Source organism: Musca autumnalis, unplaced genomic scaffold, assembly GCF_047663935.1.
Source record: "Musca autumnalis isolate F117 unplaced genomic scaffold, ASM4766393v1 scaffold_5, whole genome shotgun sequence".
Classification (NCBI taxonomy): Eukaryota; Metazoa; Arthropoda; class Insecta; order Diptera; family Muscidae; genus Musca; species Musca autumnalis.
In genome coordinates, this window is record NW_027412088.1 from 78,480,529 (window position 1) to 78,504,992 (window position 24,464).

At 32.7% G+C, this 24,464-nt stretch overlaps 1 protein-coding gene across 5 annotated transcripts in view; it reads right to left on the reverse strand.

Moving 5' to 3' along the window:
- Nucleotides 1-24,464, reverse strand: part of Dll (homeotic protein distal-less) — a 102,578-nt gene that overhangs the window by 52,555 nt on the left and 25,559 nt on the right. For all 5 annotated transcript variants that reach the window (XM_073956099.1, XM_073956101.1, XM_073956100.1 and 2 more), the window contains one exon: nucleotides 20,065-20,267. In XM_073956099.1, the coding sequence (XP_073812200.1) occupies nucleotides 20,065-20,267 (203 nt within the window). The remainder of the gene's footprint in view (nucleotides 1-20,064; nucleotides 20,268-24,464) is intronic.

A 24,464-nucleotide genomic window follows, 5' to 3' on the forward strand; every position in this document is an offset into this window, starting at 1 on the left:
TTTCACAAAATATTTCTACTTTGTACCATAAAATATTCCCATATGTATTGACTTAAGACAGCATTTAATAACGTCACGTTCTTCAAAAATGTAATAAATAAAATGTTTTCAATATTAAAATATAAATGAAAAATGCAAATCATGGCACGTCCAACACTACTTCATATCAACATAAGAACAAACTGCATCTTTTGCATCTTTTTTTCTTGTTTTCAAACTCCTTCGATGATAAGAAAATTATTGGTTGTTCCCCCCAAAGATCATCCTAATACTTCATTAAGAAAACCCACAAAAGACTTGTTGTGCCATAAACTACTGGAAATGAAAAATTCCAACTAAATGCCATCACCTTTCGTAATGGTGTTATAATGAAAAAGTAGAAGAAAATTGAAAAAATGCACACCACACACAAAATGCAACATTTAACATAGCCTAATTGAATAATTACAATGTTTTAAAAAATACACCAAGAAAATAATATAGTACAGGGATTGTTTTCTTGGCAACAAACCAAGTCGGGCGAACGCCAAAGATCACACTTCATCAAACACACATGAGACGAATAAGAAGATCCTTTGCAACACAAGAAAAAGGTAAATATTGGCCTCCACCACCACCACCATGGTACATAAATGGCAGCGTGTGAACATTTCAACAAGTCCAAGGCATTAACTTCAAACCATAGCTTGGAAGCTCAGTTGGGGTTTCCACAAAAAAAAAAAAACATTTTTAAACAAAATATTAAAAACTCTTTAACGGCCTGTTTATGCTCTTTCGTTCCATATCGGCTCATTTTGATCTTAGTGCGTTTTTAAAGAAGGTGGTGGCGGTGATGTCCTCCAAACGTAGCGTTGATTTTCAACAAACGATAATATTGTTGAAGAGAATCCTTTTTTGTTTTGGTTTGTGGTTTTCAACTCATAAAGTTTTTGAACTTTTAAACAAGTTTAAGATGAACTGCCAACACAAAACAAACGGCGCTTCATAATAAAAAAAAAACTAAAAATATATATGCCATAAAGATTTTTTGCAAAAAAACAAAAAATAACAGCATATTTATAAGAAATGGTGAAAAGAAGCATGACGTCAAAAATGAATTCAGCAAAAAACAGAACACCTTTTTTTGAAGAATTCAAACGCAGACGCATCATCGCCCACGGTGAACACCCTCAAATTTTTGCCATGGAGAAGCTTTAAAAAAGAAGAAATGTTTGAAGAAAATAAAGAATATGAATATGGAATTCAATATTCTATTTTTAAAAGGGAACGCACTAACTATACAGTAGGAAAAGACTTAGTCCATGAGCTCTTCTATATAGAAAAAGTCACCGTATTTTCTATACGAAAAGTCATCTACGATGAACTTTTCTATACGAAAAGTCATCTACGATGAACTTTTCTATACGAAAAGTCATCTACGATGAACTTTTCTATACGAAAAGTCATCTACGATGAACTTTTCTATACGAAAAGTCATCTACGATGAACTTTTCTATACGAAAAGTCATCTACGAAAAGTCATCTACGATGAACTTTTCTATACGAAAAGTCATCTACGATGAACTTTTCTATACGAAATGTCATCTACGATGAACTTTTCTATACGAAAAGTCATCTACGATGAACTTTTCTATACTAAAAGTCATCTACGATGAACTTTTCTATACGAAAAGTCATCTACGATGAACTTTTCTATACGAAAAGTCATCTACGATGAACTTTTCTATACGAAAAGTCATCTACGATGAACTTTTCTATACGAAAAGTCATCTACGATGAACTTTTCTATACGAAAAGTCATCTACGATGAACTTTTCTATACGAAAAGTCATCTACGATGAACTTTTCTATACGAAAAGTCATCTACGATGAACTTTTCTATACGAAAAGTCATCTACGATGAACTTTTCTATACGAAAAGTCATCTACGATGAACTTTTCTATACGAAAAGTCATCTACGATGAACTTTTCTATACGAAAAGTCATCTACGATGAACTTTTCTATACGAAAAGTCATCTACGATGAACTTTTCTATACGAAAAGTCATCTACGATGAACTTTTCTATACGAAAAGTCATCTACGATGAACTTTTCTATACGAAAAGTCATCTACGATGAACTTTTCTATACGAAAAGTCATCTACGATGAACTTTTCTATACGAAAAGTCATCTACGATGAACTTTTCTATACGAAAAGTCATCTACGATGAACTTTTCTATACGAAAAGTCATCTACGATGAACTTTTCTATACGAAAAGTCATCTACGATGAACTTTTCTATACGAAAAGTCATCTACGATGAACTTTTCTATACGAAAAGTCATCTACGATGAACTTTTCTATACGAAAAGTCATCTACGATGAACCTTTCTATACGAAAAGTCATCTACGATGAACTTTTCTATACGAAAAGTCATCTACGATGAACTTTTCTATACGAAAAGTCATCTACGATGAACTTTTCTATACGAAAAGTCATCTACGATGAACTTTTCTATACGAAAAGTCATCTACGATGAACTTTTCTATACGAAAAGTCATCTACGATGAACTTTTCTATACGAAAAGTCATCTACGATGAACTTTTCTATGCGAAAAGTCATCTACGATGAACTTTTCTATACGAAAAGTCATCTACGATGAACTTTTCTATACGAAAAGTCATCTACGATGAACTTTTATATACGAAAAGTCATCTCAGATGAACTTTTCTATACGAAAAGTCATCTCAGATGAACTTTTTTAAATCATCTTAATGATCTTTTCCAGAGGAATATTTATTTACAATGTTATTTAGAAAGGATATTTATGATATTTTCTTTCATAAACTATTCTATGAGAAATGTCATCTTCGATTTTAAATATCTTCACACCAGTCATCTTCTCATTTAGGTTACCAAGGAATTCATTTTGTTTATCCTCTTTAGTACACCTTAAAATTCCGTCACATGCAATTCTATGAAAATCACTCAATTTTTATAACTTCTCTATTAAATTTTTCCTTTATACCATTCTCCCGCCTACCGGCTGTCATGCAACTTTCTCATTTATGAATATGTGCAAAACTTCTGAAACACTTTCATTTCATGATGGAATGACATTATTTCAATAAAATTGCTTGAAAAGCTGTGAAGAGACATCAACAACATAATGCTGATGTACGTGCCTCTATGTTCATCAAAGAGCTGCCTGGTGGTGATATTAATTTTATTTGCCGGTTTCATTTTCATTTGTCGTTTTTTTGCTTTTGTTCTACTCTGTCTCTCCCGTTTAATAATCTTGTCCAACTTGATCTCAGTAGACTATATAATAAATGTCCAACATCATCAGCAGTTCTATGCTCCATGACTTTATTATTGGAGTGTGTGAGTGTATCTGTGTAAGTATAGATGAAATGATTTTGTTTGCCTCTACCCCTGGAACAATTATATGGTCAAATGACAAGTAATAATCCATAGTAAAATAGAGCCATAAATGTGATGTTGATGTTTGATCTTGCTGCTATTTTGCCACCGACGATCACGTCGTCGGGGTATGTGGATGTGGATAATGTTGTTGATGACTGTGATTACCACATGACCCATAATTTAATTGACATTGTTGTATGATGGTTGAACGGTTAGATAGCTAGCTAGCTGGCAATTGGACAGTGTCAGAGCACCGTTTAGTACACAAGTACTTATTTTCAGTACTTAAGCAAATGCAATATCATAAGCTGGAAACCAGAGCGGGATATCATGTTTTATGCATAACACCCCGAACTTGATTAAAATGAGGGTCTTTTAGGTATGATGCGATTTAGTAAAGAACAAATCACCGATTTGTGTAAATTTAACATTTTTTCTAATAAAAATAAATTACTTACACCTAAAAGTACGCATCACTTCTTAAATTATTCCCTAAAAGAGGGCTTAAAATTTTATACTTATTTTCTCAAAAATTAATAAAATCACAAATTTCAATTCTTGTCACATTCTTTTTGAAATGGTGTAGTTTTTTCCTGATCTCTTTGGACTTTGTGGTCATTGAGAAATATCACTTCCCTTGCTCGATGACGTTCATGGTGATCATGATAATAAAACGGCCGTATAATTTCCAGCAATGGAAACAGATGCTTGTTACAGTATATTGTAAGATTCAATTATCTCTATGACGCATTGTTGGAGGCGAAGAGTTTTGGTAAACATTTTCTATATGAAAATTAACGGAAAATGTTATAACCGTACATTTTTCTCTGGAAAAAATCACAATGGATGATATTTTCTATAGGAAATCCCTTTGTCACCGCCGATGAACTTTTCTATATAGGAAGAATCGTCGCCGATGAATTTTCCTATATAGGAAAACTCATCGCCGATGAACCTTTCTCTAAAAGAAAAGTCATCACCGATGAACTTTTCTATAAGAAAAGTCATCACCGATGAACTTTTCTATAAGAAAAGTCATCACCGATGAATTTTTCTATACGAAAAGTCATCACTAGGGTTATGACTTTTTGACATTTTTCCTCAAAAATGATTTCCTGTAGCAGGGATGAATGAACTTTTGCCTATTAATCACTATGCTATCGTTTATTTCATTGAAATATAAAAAAAGTTCACGCACAAATCGATTTTAAAAAAATAAATTTTTGAAAAAATATATGAAATGAAAAAAAATTTTTTTTTCAAAAAATAATTTTTTGTTGCACGAATGAATAAATATAAGCCTACTAATAACTATAATATCGTTTATTTCATTCAAATATTAAAAAAGTTGCGAAAAAAGTCACTTTGAAAAAATTTTACATTTTTTGTTTTTTGTTAAAAAAGTAAATTTTTGAATAAAAGCGTTTACGACATTTTTACGATTCTCAGAATTGAAGAAAAATAGTGAGAAATAAATTTTATGTCATTTTTTTTATCTCATGTGGCTCTAAAGTTTATTTTCAATTATATATCTGTTTTCAGTGACTTCAAAAAATTGTCCATAATTTTGATATATTCAAATTTTAAAATCATTTTGTGCGTGAGGTTTTTTCACCGAATCACCTTATAATTAAGATTTTATGTAATCTTATGGCAAAACTCATCACGCTATGATACAGGGATATGAGGTTGTAAAAAAGTCATAACCCTAGTCATCACCCATGAACTTTTCTATAAGAAAAGTCATCACCGATGAACTTTTCTATAAGAAAAGTCATCACCCATGAACTTTTCTATAAGAAAAGTCATCACCCATGAACTTTTCTATAAGAAAAGTCATCACCGATGAACTTTTCTATAAGAAAAGTCATCACGGAGGAGCTTTTCTTATAGAAAAAGTCATCACCGATGAATTTTTCTATACGAAAAGTCATCACCGATTAACTTTTCTATACGAAAAGTCATCACCGATGAACTTTTCTATACGAAAAGTAATCACCGATGAACTTTTCTATACGAAAAGTAATCACCGATGAACTTTTCTATACGAAAAGTCATCACCGATGAACTTTTCAATACGAAAAGTCATCACCGATGAACTTTTCTATACGAAATGTCATCACCGATGAACTTTTCTATACGAAAAGTCATCACCGATGAACTTTTCTATACGAAAAGTCATCGCCGATGAACTGTTCTATACGAAAAGTCATTGCCGATGAACTTTTCTATATGAAAAGTCATCGTCGATGAACTTTTCTATATGAAAAGTCATCGTCGATGAACTTTTCTATATGAAAAGTCATCGTCGATGAACTTTTCTATATGAAAAGTTCTATATGAAAAGTCCTTAGGAAAATTGGCGCCCAATGTGGGTTACGATGATTTTTTCTTTAGGAAAAGTCATGTCCTATGAACTTTTGTATGGGAAAAGTCATCTCCAATGAACTTTTCTATAGGAGAAGTCATCTCCGACAAACTTTTCTATAGGAAAAGATACCTCCGATGAACTTTTACTATAGGAATAGCCATCTCCGATGAACTTTTATTTAGGATACGTCATCTTCGATTTACTTTTCTATAGTAAAAGCTTTTGCTCTAAATTCGTACTTAGTAACCAGCGAATTTCACCACCTAACCAGACAGACGAATATTTCAAATTGTCAAGTCACGATGATTTAATAAATTTTAAACAGAATAATATAAATCTGAAAAAATAAAAACAAATACATATAATATCTCACAAAAACAGCAGCAACAACAATAAAAATATTTAAAACGAAAACGAGGGTAAAGTACCCAAAGTACCAGTTGTACGTACACTACGAGAGATTCAAACACTTAAACGTATGACTTTAGTACAGAACAGACCTACCGACCGACCGCCAGCCAGCATAAGATATCAACAAACAAAAAATAAAACAATAAAAACAATTGAATATATTAAAAGTAGTAAAGCTATTTTTTTAAACAAGTGCAGCAGCACAGTAACATACGACAATAGCAAACAACGGAATACAATGACGCTGAGGATGATGAGACATACCTTCAAAAAAATCTGTCATGAATCTAAGTGTGTACACTCAGAGAATGTGGGTAGTTGAAGGTATTATCTAAAATATTTTGTGAAAATTATTAGGCATAATATTCTGATGGTAAAAGGAGTATAAGATAAATTTTAACAAAAATAATAAATGTTGGCTTGAGTCAGAAGAAATATTCGGATAGAGGAAATGACATCTTCCTTAGAATAACTAATGAGCTTTTTTGCAAAAAATGTCGATATTTATGAGTTTTTACACAAGAAAATCCAGCACAAAAAATGATTTCCCTATAAGCATTTTATAAGAAAAGTCATCGCTGATTAACTTGTCTATGGAAATAAAAATGATGAAATTTTACAATGAAATTGTTTGGGTATAGTCATAACGGATAAATTGTCCTTTAAGAAACCCCTCACCGATATAATTTTCCTTTAAGACCATATCCGCAGATGTCATCTGTCTATAGAAAAATTTATCTTGTACTCTCCTGTAGACCACTGTAACTAATTAAGCTTCCCTGGTAAGCTGACGTTCGTAGTTCCACAACAAAACTGCTGGTTGTTATGACAAATCAACCGCCATACTCTTAAAATTATATACGAATCCAGAGCAGCTCGAGGCTTTGTAACTTAACGACAATACCAGAAAATTATGAGGGACAGAGATTGCCATAATTAAGTTTGTATTAATTAAAATCAAAAACAAGAATCCACAGTAGACAAAAAAACAACTGAAAATCTTAATCTTTTGTTTTGAGTAATTACAACGCGAAATAAATGTATTCTTATAAATTTACTAATAAGAATGAACACAACATACACAGCCAGTATTCAGTCATTAGTTAATACTGCAACTGGGAAAGGCTGGCTGGTCGGCCAGTTGGCTATTCAGCCATACATTCCATTTAACTGGCTAGTCATCATCTCGTGCTTTGAACAGAAACGTAGTAGTAGCATTTAGTCATAACCTGACAAAATGACGAATGTTTAGTAAAATGCAAAATAACAAAAACACCAACAATAACAAATTATACAATATATTACATGCAACTTTTATTGTTGTTTTTTTTTGTGTCCATTGCTTTCAGCTTGATATAGCCACATTTCAATTTTATGTCAGTTATAAAGAGTTCAGCTAAAATGCTTTTAGAGTAGACCATAAAACCGAAAAGAAAAAAAATCCCAGACAACTAAATTCAAGTAGCTTGTCATTTAGCAGAGTTCATCAGTCATATAAATGGTGGTAAAACGCAGTTCTACCAGTCAACAAGCCATCCTTCCATTTATTTGTCGCTAACTCCATATCCATTTATAAATTCGTAGATTTTATATTCCATACTTGCTTAGTAAACTACATATTTTTTGCACTTGTTGTCTTAGTTAAAATTTATAAGTAACATAAAAAACATGATTTGTGCATAAAATTAAAATTATGACCATGAATAATATTTTACCGCCTGGCTTGGCATCCACAGAATTCAGAATCGCAAGTGTACGCAGGCCAGTTGGTTGGATGGATTTGGTTTTAAATGACTTTTAGATTTCTAATCACAAATAACAAGATGTCATTTACCCTACCATCATCCACGACGAACTTGTCAAAAAAGAACTTTTCTATAAGAAAAGTCATCAAAAAAGAACTTTTCTATAAGAAAAGTCATCAACGATGAAGTTTTCTAAAAAAAAAGTCATCAATGATGAACATTTCTATAAGAAAAGTCATCAACGATGAAATTTTCTTTAAGAAAGGACATCACCGATGAACTTTCCTATAAGAAAAGTCATCAACAATGGACTTTTCTATAAGAAAAGTCATCAACGATGAACTTTTCTATAAGAAAAGTCATCAACGATGAACTTTTCTATAAGAAAAGTCATCAACGATGAACTTTTCTATTAGAAAAGTCATCAAGGATGAACTTTTCCATAAGAAATGTCATTAACGATGAACTTTTCCATATGAAAAGTCATCAACGATGAACTTTTCCATATGAAAAGTCATCAACGATGAACTTTTCCATATGAAAAGTCATCAACGATGAACTTTTCCATATGAAAAGTCATCAACGATGAACTTTTCCATATGAAAAGTCATCAACGATGAACTTTTCTATAAAAAAAAGTCATCAACGATGAACTTTTCTATAAAAAAGTCATCACCGATGAACTTTTCTATAGGAAAAGTCATCACCGATGAACTTTTCTATAAGAAAAGTCATCAACGATGAACTTTTCTGTAAAAAAAGTCATCAACGATGAACTTTTCTATAAGAAAAGTGATCACCGATGAACTTTTCTATAAGAAAAGTCATCAACGATGTACTTTTCTATAAGAAAAGTCATCAACGATGAACTTTTCTATAAGAAAAGTCATCAACGATGAACCTTTCTATAAGAAAAGTGATCACCGATGAACTTTTCTATAAGAAAAGTCATCAACAATGAACTTTTCTATAAGAAAAGTCATCAACGATGAACTTTTCTATAAGAAAAGTCATCACCGATGAACTTTTCTATAAGAAAAGTCATCACCGATGAACTTTTCTATAAGAAAAGTCATCACCGATGAACATTTCTATAAGAAAAGTCATCACCGATGAACTTTTCTATAAGAAAAGTCATCAACGATGAACTTTTCTTTAAGAAAAGTCATCAACGATGATCTTTTCTATAGGAAAAGTGTTCAACGATGAACTTTTCTATAAGAAAAGTCATCAACGATGATCTTTTCTATAAGAAAAGTCGTCAACGATGATTTTTTCTATAAGAAAAGTCATCAACGATGATCTTTTCTATAAGAAAAGTCATTAACGATGAACTTTTCTATAAGAATAGTCATCAACGATGTACTTTTCTATAACAAAAGTCATCAACGAAGTACTTTTCTATAAGAAAAGTCATCAACGATGAACTTTTCTATAAGAAAAGTCATCAACGATGAACTTTTTTATAAGAAGAGTCATACACGATGAACTTTTCTATAAGAAAAGTCATCAACGATGATCTTTTCTATAAGAAAAGTCGTCAACGATGATTTTTTCTATAAGAAAAGTCATCAACGATGATCTTTTCTATAAGAAAAGTCATTAACGATGAACTTTTCTATAAGAATAGTCATCAATGATGAACTTTTCTATAAGAAAAGTCATCAATGATGAACTTTTCTATAAGAAAAGTCATCAACGATGAACTTTTCTATAAGAAAAGTCATCAACGATGAACCTTTCTATAAGAAAAATCATCAACGATGAAATTTTCTATAAGAAAAGCCATCAACGATGAAATTTTCTATAAGAAAAGCCATCAACGATGAAATTTTCTATAAGAAAAGTCATCCACGATGAACTTTTCTATAAGAAAAGTCATCCACGATGAACTTTTCTATAAGAAAAGTCATCCACGATGAACTTTTCTATAAGAAAACTCATCCACGATGAACTTTTCTATAAGAAAAGTCATCAACGATGAACTTTTCTATAAGAAAAGTCATCAACGATGAACTTTTCTATAAGAAAAGTCATCAACGATGAACTTTTCTATAAGAAAAGTCATCAACGATGAACTTTTCTATAAGAAAAGTCATCAACGATGAACTTTTCTATAAGAAAAGTCATCAACGATGAACTTTTCTATAAGAAAAGTCATCAACAATGAACTTTTCTTGAACTTTTCTATAAGAAAAGTCATCAACGATGAACTTTTCTATAAGAAAAGTCATCAACAATGAACTTTTCTTTAGGAAAAGTCATCAACAATGAACTTTTCTTTAGGAAAAGTCATCACCGATGAACTGTTCTATACGGAAAGTCCTCAAGGATAACTTTTCTATAAGAAAAGTCATCAACGGTGAACTTTTCTATAAGAAAAGTCACGATGACCTTTTCTATAGTAAATGTCATCATCAATGACCTTTTCTATAGTAAAAGTCACCATCAATAACCTTTTCTATAGTAAAAGTCATCATCGATGACCTTTTCTATAGTAACAGTCATCATCAATATCCTTTTCTTTAGTAAAAGTCATCATCGATGACCTTTTCTGTAGTAAAAATCATCACCGATGAGTTTTCGATATCAAAAGTCATCACCGTTGAACTTTTCTCTCAGAGAAGTCATCTCCGATGAATTTTTCTATAAGAAAATTCATCGTCAATGAAGTTGTTTACAGGAAAAGTCATCGCCGATTTACTTATCTAATGGAAAAGTCATCGCCGATGACTTTTTCTATGACAAAAGACATCTCCTATGAACTTTTGTATAGGAAAATGCATCACCGTTGAACTTTTCTATGTTAAAAGTCATCTCCGATGACCTTTTCTATGGAAAAAGTCACCTCCAATGACCCTTCTATAAGAAAAGTCATCTCCAGTGACCTTTTCTCTACCCGAACTCTTTACTACAGAATAATTTTCCACGTAGTGCTCCTTTTTGACCACCTCTTACCTCTTTTTCTTCTTCTAAATCACATTTAAGTTTATCATTGATAATTTTAAACACTAACTCTTGTCATTGACGTTGTCACTTTGTTGTTGTTGTTTTCCTTCTTATCGACAAAAATCTGGTTTTGATTTTATTTACAGATTAGTTACGAATTTTAGTAAGTCTTAGTGCATATTACAACAAGCTTGTACACAATATAAGGTGTAGTTTGATATGAGTTTGAGCTTAACATCCGTCCGTCACAGCGTCAATCTAAACAAGAATGCAAGGCAACTATCCATCCATCCATCCAACCATCTATCTATTTGTTGAAGTCCAATCTGAGTAAGATTTTTTTTCAAAATGTATCTAAAATGACTGACAGTAAGTATGGGGAGCAAAAAATGGAGGGATTTTTGCTAAGAGTACCCCCCGAGAACGAGCATACTTATGTTTGTTTCAAATGTTGGCAAGGTAAGGGATGTAGTTCTGTGTGATTTTTACACCATTCATTGATAGATAGCGTAAATACAACATATTGTAAGGCTAAACAAGCTTAAAAGCGCGCTGATACCAAACAACCATCCATCCAAACGATCCACAACTTATCGTTCACATATCTTGAAAACTACGCTTTAAGTTGTAAGCGTTATTTCTTCTAATTCAAAAAAAGTTTTTTTTATTTTTGCGTGATTAAAACCGACATCTATGGCGGTGCTGTTGGTGTACCGCCACCACCATTGCCAATCTGCCATGCTGGGGAGTGAACAATATTGAGCATATTTTGCGCGTTGTTTTTTTTTGTGCTTTTCTGGTGTTTGACTGTTAAGACGCTAATGTGACATGCAATTGCAAAATGTTTGCTAGTTATTGCTTGGCTCTAGCTCTTGTTTTGCTGCTGCTGTGGCCTATGTGTGATATTTGCTTAGAAAAGTCTTTTGTGGTGTGACAGCCAGATCCAGCCTGCCTGCCTGCTTGCCTGCCAAACTGATAGAGTGCCACATGCATGCGAATTGGTGTATGTCATTTATTTTCCAGCCACCGCCAGCCATACATACGGGTGTGACATTGGCAGCAAAACATTAGCTTCACAACGGCACAACCACATTGCATTATCATATTTTTTTATATCGTTTCGTTTTTCTCAAATTCAAATATGAATTTTGTTTGCAAAGTTTTGTGAAAATCAAGTTTAGGAGTTGTTCGTTTTTTGCGCTTTTGTGATTAGAATAGAGGCGAAAGACAAATGTCAATTTTAATCATAGATTATAAACTAAATGGGAAAAAATATTCTCATAATTATTTGCATGTTTATTGTTAGCTGTTCGTTAGATGATTGAAACTGGGTTAGAGGAGAATTTTTCGTTTTCAAGTTGGGGAAGGAATCCATGTGGGTAAAGGTGAAATATATTTTTGGAAAAACTCGTTATGATATGAATTTCTATTTAGACTCCACGTTAGGTACCATTTCAGTCAACAAAATATCTTGAGGCCGAATTTTTTTGGGGCCAATGTTGGGCGCCATTTTAGTCCACAGAAAGCTTAATGGTTCCACTTCTGTTTTTTCCACCCAAAATAATTTTGTCGTCATTTGGCCAATCACCTTAGCCAAAACAAAAATGTTAAGGCCCAATCTCGTCTCGGGCCAACATTGGGCGCCATTTTAGTCAATAGCAAGATTTTTGGTCTCAACTCTGCATTTACCCTCAGGAACGTAATTTTTGTCAAAATAATTTTGTTGTCATTTGAAGAATCAATTGAGTCAACAAAAAATGTTATCTTGGACCAACGTTGGGCGCCATTCTAGTCAATAATAAGATTTTTGGTTTCAATTTTGTCTATGCCATCCATGGACATAATTTTTGTCGCCATTTGGGCAATTAATTGAGTCGCCAAAAAAATGTTAAGGGGCGCGATTTTAGTCAATGATAAGATTTTTGGTCTCAATTCTGTCTTTACCCTTCAGGAACATAATTTGTGTCAAAATTTTGTCCAATGTTGGGCGCCATTTTCGTCAATAATAAGATTTCTGGTCTCAATTCTGTCTTTGCCCACCCAGGAACGTAATTTTTGTCAAACTAATTTCGTCGCCATTTGGACAATTAATTTAGTCAACAAAAAACTTTAAAGCCAAATTTTGTTTGGGGTCATCGGTGGGCGCCACTTTAGTCAATAATACGATTTTTGGTCTCAATTCTGTCTTTACACCCCAGGAACACAATTTTTGGCAAAAAAACTTCGTCGCCGGGTGGAAAATCAATTGATTCGACAAACAATTTTAAGGCCCAATTTTGTTTGGGGTCAACGTTGGGCGCCATTTTAGTCAATAGGAAAATTTCTGGTCTGAGTTCTGTTTTGGACGTTTTTTGTCAAAATAATTTTGTAGCCATTTGGACAATCAATTGAATCCATAAGAAAATGTTAAGGCCCAATTTTGCCTTGCACCATCGTTGGGCGCCATTCTAGTCAATAAAACTATTTTTGCTCCCAATTCTGTCATTACCCCCAGGAACGTAATTTTTGTTAAAATACTAAAAAAATTATAAGACCAATTCTGTTTGGGGCCAACGTTGGGCGCCATTTTAGTCAATAATACGATTTTGGGTCCCAATTCTGTCTTTACTCCAGGAACGTAATTTTTGTCAAAATAATTTTGCCGCCATATGGATAACTTATTGAGTCAACAAAAAAACTTTAAGGCCAAATTTTTTTTTTTTTTTGAGACCAACGTTGGGCGCCATTTGATTAAATAATACGATTTTTATCTCAATTCTGTCCTTGGTCTTAATTTTAGTATTTTTTTGCCATTTGGACAATAAATTGAGTAAACAAAACAATCTTAAGGTCCAATTTTGTTTGGGGCCAATATTGGGCGTCATGTTAGTCAATAGCAAAATGTCTGGTCTCAGTTATATCCTTGGACGTAATTTGGACAAATGTCCATTAGTACAAACCAAAAAAAAAAAAACAAAAACATACCAGCAAACCAAATGTCGGATGTCCGACACGTCTGAACAATTTCGGAAAGGATTTTCCCAAGGATTTTCTTCCGATTTCGTTGCGAAATCAGGCCGAAATCGATCCGATTTCTCGCCGACGTTTCGTTTCGAAATGTTGTCAACCACTTGATACAACTTTCGTTAAGAAATCGTTACGATTTCGGATCCGACATCGGACGTAGAATTCGGATTTAATTCCGGTGTCGGTACGATTGGTATTAATGGCGCCCAACGTGTGTGGCGATGCATGTCGGTTTCTTTGCTCTGCTAAAAATAGTAAATCTATTAAATAGGCGTAACTATTTGCATTTCATTAACTTTTTTCTTTAGATGAGCAAATGGCCAAAAGATAAATGGCGCCCAACGTGGGGTTTTTAAAATTAAAATTAAAGCAAAAATTACAATTCTTCCTTTCTAACGAATGGCATTCAAAACGCACGCATGTATCTTTCGCTCTTCCAGTATTATCCCTTTAAGTTCTACCCCACATCTCTGAAATTAAGCAATAATTTACTTAAACTTGGCAACTATTATTAAAGTTACAATGCCACCGTTTAATGAATGACTTGAACACCCTTCCACCGTGTAACAACCTAAGACTCTGACACTGCCACAACACACAGCCAGAGAAGAAAAACGCAAAAACCAACCTAAGTGAATGTTGGTTGGCCTATGCGTTTTAGATCGCTGCAGTTTTTTTCTTGTACCCATTTTGATAAATTTATTGATAGTGGGCGTGTATATCCTAATTGAATTAGTTTTGTGGCCTAGCATGCCACATATGTTTATCCAGCAATAAAAAGAAACAACAAAAGGTTGTAAGAAATCTTAACTTTGTAAAGAGAGTAACAGCATCGAACTCATTGTAAATTCACTTTTTTGTGTTCGCCAGCCTGCCTGCCTTCTCACCCAGGTTATGTTGGTGGTGTTCAGCCGTTTAGGCTTTTGTTGGGTAAACTTGAGAAGCTTGTTTTGTTTGCCTTCTTTGGCAAAAAACAACTGAAACTTGTTCTATAGTTGTTGTTGTTGTTGATTTTGTTGTCTTTCCTGACAACAACAACAACAACAAAAATTTTAACATGTGGGTGTTGCATTTAAAATTGTGATTTTTTTTTGCCGGCTGGTCTGGTCGTTTTTCATTCTTGTTGATGACTTTGACAAGAGATTGAAGTTTGAGGCTAAAATATAACTAAATTTTTATGTAAATTATTTAATTAAATTTAAAGTGCAATATTTAAGATTTTTTCCAAGAAAATTTGAAGAAAGTGAAAATATTTTCAATTTTTATTTGGGTCAAACTTTCTAAGCTCTTAAAGCAATCAAGCTTGGTGTTTACTTTAAATCTTCTAAACATTTCTTAAAGAAAATTCGCAAAAAAATCTTTAAAATTTTCACACAATTACCCTAAGCTTATAACTATAATACCAAACACTTAGCTATAAAACAATCAATAAACAACTTCCGGTTTTTGTTTCCGTTTTCAGTTTCATTGTTGTTGGTGTTTTGTTGTTGCTGCCACTATTGTTAAAGAAACTTAAGCGAGAAGGCGGTTTTAATTAGTGACCTAAGTAAACTGAAACTACTGGCCTGCATAAGCTCACACACTGGACTGCCTGACTGGATGGCAGGCTGGCTGGCTGTACTTCAAGGCACAATAACATGGAACAGGGTTTCTGGTAGACAACTGGAAGTGACCCCTTTCTTTTATGCAGCAGTAAAGTTAGTAGCAGTAGTCGCCAAGGGCCAAACACACATTCATAACCCAAGGGCAATGCATGGTAAAACGGAGACAAGACAAGCACTTCGATAGACTTTATATAAACAAAAATAAAAACAACAAGAACAAAACAACAAAACTGGTCAGCCAGACTAATATTACACATTAACCTCCTTTCTTTCCTTAGCTTTTTTAATAAACACCAAAAAATAATAAAAATAAAATATATTATGGTGTTTATGAGTAACAATATCAAAGATAACACAACAACGTGATGTCCATATCTTGACTCCTTTGCAATCTACGGGCTAAAGGACTGTCTGCCGGCCGGCCTGCTTGCTGCCTGACTAGCTGTTGTTGTAAGCCGATAACAGTTAAAATGTAAACTAACAGTTACACCCCTTTTCTTGTTGGGCTCCCTTTGCAAAGGCCATAAATAAATTTTTACCCCTTTTTCTTGTTCTTCTTCTTCTGCACTACCAAAACAAAGTTCATTAACTTGTTTAATTAACACTATTTTTGGTATTTGACGCCCTAGTCATTTTTTTCTCTCAAATATTTAGTTCCTTGGCGCTATTTTTGTTGACTTAACTTTAAGGACTTGTTGTTTTAGTTTTCATAAATTTATTATTTGTTGATTTTATTAGCAAAAAAAAACACACACACCAAACTTATCCAACACTTTATGTTTGACATTTTATGGCTTATTTAACAACAACTGTAGAGTATCTTTACCGTTTTTCAACTCATTTCTTGTTCTTGGCCAAGACCCATGGCGAAGAAACTACGTTTATTGATTTCTTTAACTGTTGTGGCTTTCGTTTTGTTTTTTGCTTTTTCTGCCTTTGCTATATGTTGCTGTCTAATAAAGTAACACAAAACTTAGGGGGCGTGTCTCAAAATAAACAACAACAACAATAGCAGCAATAACAAGCAGAAGAAGTATTTGCCTTCTGCTAACATGAATTTGTTGCACTTTGTTTGCATGTCTTTGCTTGCATTGTGGTAGTGAGTGGTGTACTTGCATTCCCTTTTTTTTCCACGTCTTGTTTGCCAGCTTAACTGCCTTGCCGGTTGGGATTTTCTTTGGACTTGTTTTTTTAACGTTTTTAGCCACAAACTTGTCTAGTCTTGTTACCAGATAAAATATTGTATTGTGTCTATGACCAGAAAAATAGTTAAGGATGTGGGGTACACTTGTAAAAGGGATTCTTTTTACAAAGCTTGTACACTTATAGCTCTATAAATCCGGGTAGTTCGTGAGGCCCCACGTTGGGCGCCAACTAACAATTAAATTATTTTTTCCCATGATTTCTTCTATCTTCTGAGATTTCTTTCACGTTTAAAAAATATACAGATAATGTAGAAATTCCTTTAACGGTGGACCCATACGACCTTTGGGAAAGCTTTGACGGATACTCTTAGACCTTCCAAGGATATTAACCTGAAGAGTTTTGTGAAAAGTTAAGATTTCAACTGATAAATATTTTAGTCCAAGTTTGAGAATAAAACAAGCCGGTACACTTATACCTTTAGAAATCCGAGTAGTTCATGAGGCCCCACGTTGGGCGCCAACTAACAATTAAATTATTTTTCCCATGATTCCCTACATCTTTTGAGATTTCTTTTACTTTTAAAAAATATACAGACATTTTTGAAATTCCTTTAACGATGGACCCATACGGCCTTTGCGAAAACTTCGACGGACAAGGATATTAACGTTACCTTAAGTGTTTTGTGAAAAGTTAACATTTCAACTGATAAATATTTTAGTCCAAGCTTTAGAATAGAAAAATATTGTTTTTAAACGACTAAAGCCCAGAAAATCATGCGGCCCCACGTTGGGCGCCATCATACTGTTTGGTGTTTTTTATTAAAATCAATCCACATTTTTATCGGTGATTTCTTTCGCATTTAAGAAATACAAAATAAATTAAAATATCGGAATAAGATGGACCCATAAGGCCTGTACAGGACACTTTGAGAAAGATATGTATACCTTGTGGGACTTTAAAAGATTTTCAGACTTATTCTTAAGTGTTATTAGTAAGCATTTTTTATATTTGTTTCAGAATAGAAAAATATTATTTTCAAATCAATGATGTCCAGCAAACTGCTTCGACAACACGTTGGGCGCCATCTTATAGTTTAGTGTTTTTCTTTTTGGTTGCTTTAAGTTTGGAGTACTTCCCCATTGGCTTAACTTCATCATTACTCTCTATTATATTTACAATATTCATAAATATTCTGCTAACAAATTTCCTTTCATTCCTAGACTACTTTCCAAACAAATTATGGCGCACCCTTCGTTGGGCGCCATTAATAGTTTGGCAATTTTTCTCAAATAATTCGTCCATTATATTAAATTTTGTTGATTTTTTTAATTTAAGTAATAACAGGACACTTTTTATTTTCCACATACCATAGACCCCATAAGGCCTTTAAGGAGCACCTTCAATAAGATGTTTAAAACCCTCAGGAAAAAGAAATTTACAAATTTAAATGTTTAATGTCAAGATCTCAATTTAATTTATAATAAGTATTGTAAGATTTTTTACTAAATGAAGATATTATTTCCCAAGGTATAGGCTTCACTTTTATTGTTGCCCCACGTTGGGCGCCAACTTTCACTTAAGTGGTTTTCATTAAATTATTCGTGCTATTTTTGTAGACTTTAAAGAAGGTAGGTCTTCCAAATTACTAAATGAAGAGATTATTTCAAAAGGTATAGGCTTCACTTTTATTGTTGTACCACGTTGGGCGCCATCTTTCAGTTAAGTGGTTTTCATCATAATATTCGTGCTATTTTTGTAGACTTTTCGTGAAATTTTACAAGATTATTTTGGTATGTTTCATCCCACAAAGTCTGTAGATTACGGTGTTTATATCAGTGGAATAAACACCAGCAGAAACATGTGCCTCGCTAGAGCGCCATCGACGTCTTGAACGATTTGTCCCAAATGAGTCCCCATTTTTTATGATTTCAATGTATTAAAGATGTCTCATAGAGCGTTAAGGCCTTTACGAAACTCTTTCAGAAAGATTTTTAAGCCATTCAGGGAAAGAAAATCTGTAGGAAAATGTTCAATGTGAAGATCACTATTTATTATTCTGCAAATAATAATTATTGTGCGATTTTTTAACAAATAAAGAGACTATTTGCCAAGATATATGGTCCACCTTTATTGGTGCCCAACATTGGGCGCCAACTTTCAGTTAAGAGGTTTTCATCAAATTATTGGTGCTAATTTCTTTAAGATATTAAAAAGTATGCCTACAAAGTATTTTGTTAACATTTTCCGGGAGATTTTCACACCTTTTTGGGAAAAAGGGAGTCTTTAGATAGAACTATCCAGACGATTTTTTACCTTTAATATAAAGGAAAATGATTAATTGGGTATGTCTCAGCTTATGTTTAATATTGTGATACATTATTTGATTAGAAAACTAATTGTTTTTTAGAGGAATAAACACCAGCAGTAGGATGGGCCCCACTTTGGGCGCCATTGCACTCTTGATCGATGTTTGGTTCCACGGTGGGCGACATCTAACAGTTATGAGATTATTTATTTAATTTAATTTATTTATATTTTTTTTTTTGCAAATGATTGATACTTTTGTTTGCTGATTTTTTGAAATTATTGTTCCTGTGAAGAATAAATTTTATTTTTCCTCTTATTTTTTCTCACAGTGTACATTCGATTGACAGCTGCCAGTTTAATAGTTTCTTGCTTTACCATATGTCATTCAACTGAAATACATTCAAGTGAAAAACTTAAACATCAGAAAACAAAACATGTCTACGTATGTATTTGTGAGCGTATTTTTTAGCCAGAGTAAAAGTGTGCGGGTTTTTTGTTTTCGATTTTTTTGGTATTTTGAATATAAAGTTACTCTCCTTATTTTTTGCAAGGCTGGCTGTTAAGTATTTAACGCCTAAGGCGTTAATGCCGGCATGCAATGCAAATAGATTTCTTGGCAAGGCTAATTTATGTATTGATGCAGAGAAGACAAAACAAAATAACAACAACAAAAAAATTAAAAGTGGTTTTAAGACAATAAAACCCATAACATTTTTTTGAAAAAGTATTTCTCGGAATTGTAGTAAGCAGCTTTGCAAACGACCTTTAACTTTCCTGCCAATGCAGTTTAGTATTACATTTTTTTTTTTCAAAATGTCAATTTTATTAGATTTTTACTCCAATTAAATTCCTACTAATCCATATTCATAACAACAGCAATTAATAAAATCTTAAAGACATGATCGATTTTTTTTCCTCTTTGGCAAATTAATGTATAAATTAATATGGTAGTAAATCGGAAATGTTTTGTGAGATCGCCACGAACAATTCATTGGAGTCACATGTTACCCCTTGTTGGAATTCTGGGTGTAGTTAATTATATTTCCATTTAAGTATGTTTACTATTATATAAATCGAACAAAAAAATCAACAACAACAACTACGTTGTACCAACCTGTGTTTGAGTCAGACCCAGACTCGCCGCCAATTCAGCCCGTTCGGGTAAGGCTAGATATTGTGTACGCTGGAAACGACGATTCAATTGTTGCAACTGCAATGAACTGTATATTGTGCGGGGTTTGCGCATTTTCTTGCCTTTGCCGTTGACACGTAGGCCGGAATCTTCGCATTTGTCCGATATGGAGAAATCTGAAAAATCTAGAAAAAGAAAATAGATAAAAAATATTAAAATTTTAAGAGCATTTAAAAAAAACAAACAACAATTACTATGTAAATAAATTTTATAAAATATCGAAAAATTCTATATGTAATTTTTGAACGCCGAGGCAATTACATACATACATACACATGTGAAACAACTTATTTACCTCTTCCAGAAACCTTCCTTCTCATATTTTCTCATGAAAAAATTTGTCACATTATTTATTGATTTTCAATTTAAAGCAATAATAGCAACAACAATTAAAAATCCCTTAACCACATAACTCCTACATTTCAAATATAGTCTCCTTTAAGTTAATTTAAAATTCATAGAAAAACAACAAAGTATTGCAAATCAAAGTTCTTAGTCCAAAGTATTCAATAAATGAAAATGAAAACAATGTTTGTGCAAAAAAAAAACGATGTACATATATACATCTGAACTATATTTAAAGCATTTAAAAGGCCAAGATGTATAATATAAAATTATAACAACAAAAAAAAACTTAAACAGAGCACCGACCAAAAAAACGACATTCAATAGTAGACTGTAGTAGTAGACTGGCAGACATACACAGACAGACAGATGGACAGACGGACATATGAAAAGAATGGCCTGTAATTAATTACAACGCCAAATGAAAACTTAATTACAGCAATTACAATTACCTAGCAGACACTCGATTCAGTGAGGCAAAAATACATACATATCCAGCGTAGTTATGTATAGAAAGAAATGTATAAGTGAACATATACCGGCAGATATTGTGATCAGGATGACACGCACATGCTCAGAGAATTTAAATCAGTAGATATAAAAAAATTCGCCTATTTATAATAATTTGTTGTATTAGCATTTTCTATTTGTATAAATAGTTTGCAAAAACAACAATTTTTTTATTACATACTCACGTGTAAACAAAATAAAAATAACTATAATTTAAAACAAATCCCAAAGAAAAAATGTGTGCTGAAAAATGAAGTAGTCTTTAAAAATTGAAAATAAGTTTTAAGTAATTTAAAAAAGAAAAAGAATAAGAAACACACACTCAGAAACTGTAAAAGATGGCATTTTTAAACATTATATACTTAGCAGCAAAAATATACAATTATCTTCTAAAAAGTCTATATTATTTGATGGCGCCCAATGTGTGGGTATTCCTAAATTAAAAAAGGTCAGATATCAGAAACTGAAAAAAAGATACAAATGTTTATACCACCTTTTAAACTGTACAGGAATCACACAAAACCCTAGATCGTTGCATGGCGCCCAACGTGGGGTTATTCATAAATTAAGGAATAAAAATAATTCCCCAAGGGAAGACGAAAAATGTTTAAGAGATCCAAAAATTGTTTCATTTTGAAAATATAGCTAAACTGTTTAATGGCGTCCAATATGGAATTAAGAAATAAAAATAAATATAACGTAAAACAAACCTTAAAAAACTAGGTTGAAATATAAATTTAATTAATTTATATAATTAATTTAAATTTCAGTAGTGAGACAATTGTCGGTAAAATTAAAATACTTATAATTTCGGTTATTACCGATGTTTTTCGGTAAGTTAGCGACGAATAAAAATCAGTCGTAAAGTTCTACCGATAGCAAGAGTGTTGTCAACTTTTGTTTCAAATTTTCATTCATAATTTTGCGTTTTAATTTTACCGATTTTTGTCGGTAACTCAAAAAGTGTGTTAGAGAATCGCAATACAGATGTCAGAAATTGGAAAAAATACACCATTTTGAAACACTATGGCCCGTTATTACAACCTTTCGGACATTTGTGCTTAATATTGCCATATTTTTACAAAATATAAAATGTATTCTAAATTGAAGATGTAATAACAAATCCCTGCTAATTCGAAATTTATTCCTTACTTTTCTTTATGTAAGGTTTAACAAAAATTTACCTTAAAGACATGATGGAAGAACGGGCCTATATAAATCATATAAAAAATCGCTTTACCGTCAGATGGCGCCCAACGTGGGGTTATTCACAAATTAAGGAACAATCTATTCCCCAAGGGAAGACGAAAAATGTTTAACGGACCAGGGGCTGCATTCTTGTCCTATGAAAATGTGAAATGAATCCCTTTTAAAGAAAAAAACTGCCAAATGAAAAAATATAAAGGATATATTTTTTATTTAAAATTTTCATAGAACAAGAATCCAGCCACTGGGGCTCAATTCTTTTTCTATGAAAATATATAATTTTATAAATGAAATAAATGTCAAATGAAACGGGAATCCAACCCCAGGTACAAATGTTTTCACTTTAAAAATATTGCTAAATTGTTTAATGGCGCCCAATGTGGAGTTAAAAAAATGAGAAGAACCATAATTTAAAATATATGATATGTTAAAATACAAAGTAATCTATAATAAAAGAAAATTGAACTCAGAAATTGCAGAAGGCTACAATTTTGAAAAGTTGGCGCCCAACGTGAGATTGTGATTCAAAATTTAATTTTTACACCTTTGGTTATAACCGATTTAAAAAATCCGTAATGGAACACTGATGAAACACAGCCAAAATGTTGAACATCCAAAAAATCGCTACCTTGTGAAGTGGCGCCCAACGAGGGGTTATTCACAAAATATAAGAATAAAGTGGAAAATAGTTAAAGAAGAAAAAACAAAATGTTTACATGTACAAATATTGCTGATGGCGCCCACTGTGAAGTAGTTCCGCTACTTAACAAAACAATTCTGCAAAATAAAATGAGAAAATATGGAAATATATAGGTTTTATTCATAAATCAAACCTCAACAAGTTAGAAATGGGAATTCAACCACAAAAACAAACAAAAAATTTGAGCAAAAACGTTGAATTGTGATTTGGTTATTACTGACTTTAAAAATGTGTATGGAACACCGATAAAACACAGCCAAACTGTAGTAACAACTTCCGAAAAATTCATAGTTTTTAAGTGGCGCCCAACGTGGGATTGTTCAGAAAATTGAAGATCAATTTATTCTCCAAGGGAAGAAGAGTTCGAAGTTTGAAGAACCTTAAACATGTTTTCATGTAAAAACCTTAAAAATTTTTTTCATGTAAATTGTTCATTGGCGCCCAACGTGGTATAGTTCCGCTACTGAACCAAACAATTCTCAAAAGAAAATCAGAAAATACAGAAATATGTTCAATCATTAATCAAACATCAACGAGTTAGGAATAGGAAGTCAAGAACAAAAACAAAAAAATAGTTGGCGCCCAACATGACACAGTGCATCAGAATTTAAGTTTGCTTGGGAATAGACTTAACGTTTACTATCAAGAATTTTAAAAATATGTATGGAACACTGATGGAACACAACCAACAACTTTATTAACAACTTCCAAAAAACTCGTTGTTTTATTAAATGCCGCCCAAAGTGGTGGAAGAGGAAAATTGTTTGAGGAACCTTAAGACAAACGCTTTCATGTAAAAATTTGTCAATGGCGGCCAATGTGTTATTCAGCTACTTAGCAAAACAATTCTCAAAAAGAAATTGAGAAAATATTGAAATATAGAAAATCAAAGACAAAAAAGAAATTGTTGGATGGCGCCCAACGTGACACAGTGAATCGGAATTTAATTATATCCTCTTTATCAGCTATTTCAAAGATGTGTATGGATGAAGTTTGTGGTGACCCGAGAGGCAGCCAAAGGGACACTCCCACCAACACCCCCTTATTTTGTAAAAAAAATAAAATTTTGTCTGTTGCACCCTCACAAAAGAGGTGTCAGGATGTATTCCTGGGCTACATAAGTGGTATGATAATATGGAAAGCAACAAAAATAAATTTTCTTAACGGTTCAGGAATGGTAAGTCAATTCTCTCGGTGATATTAAAATATTGGGAAGTAGTTAGGACAAAATATTTAAAGGTGTGGCCAGAATGAAGTCTCTACATGCTCTTTAAATGTTAGTGGGAAATAGTTAACTTTATATAGAAATATATTTTGTTGCTGCAACCATGGTGTAATAAACAGATGAACAAATAACTACAACAACATGACTATGAAACGTTTCATCCCAGAAAGTAGAATCCCACATTGGAGGTCAATTTCCTTATGTCAGCAGCACGACTAGCAGAACACCGCGATAAATTACGACAGACGTGCCCAGATGACCCTAGGATTCTAACACTCACGGAGGAGACAACTGACTTAGTGAATCAACAAAGGAGAGATAAATAGTTGAGTCATT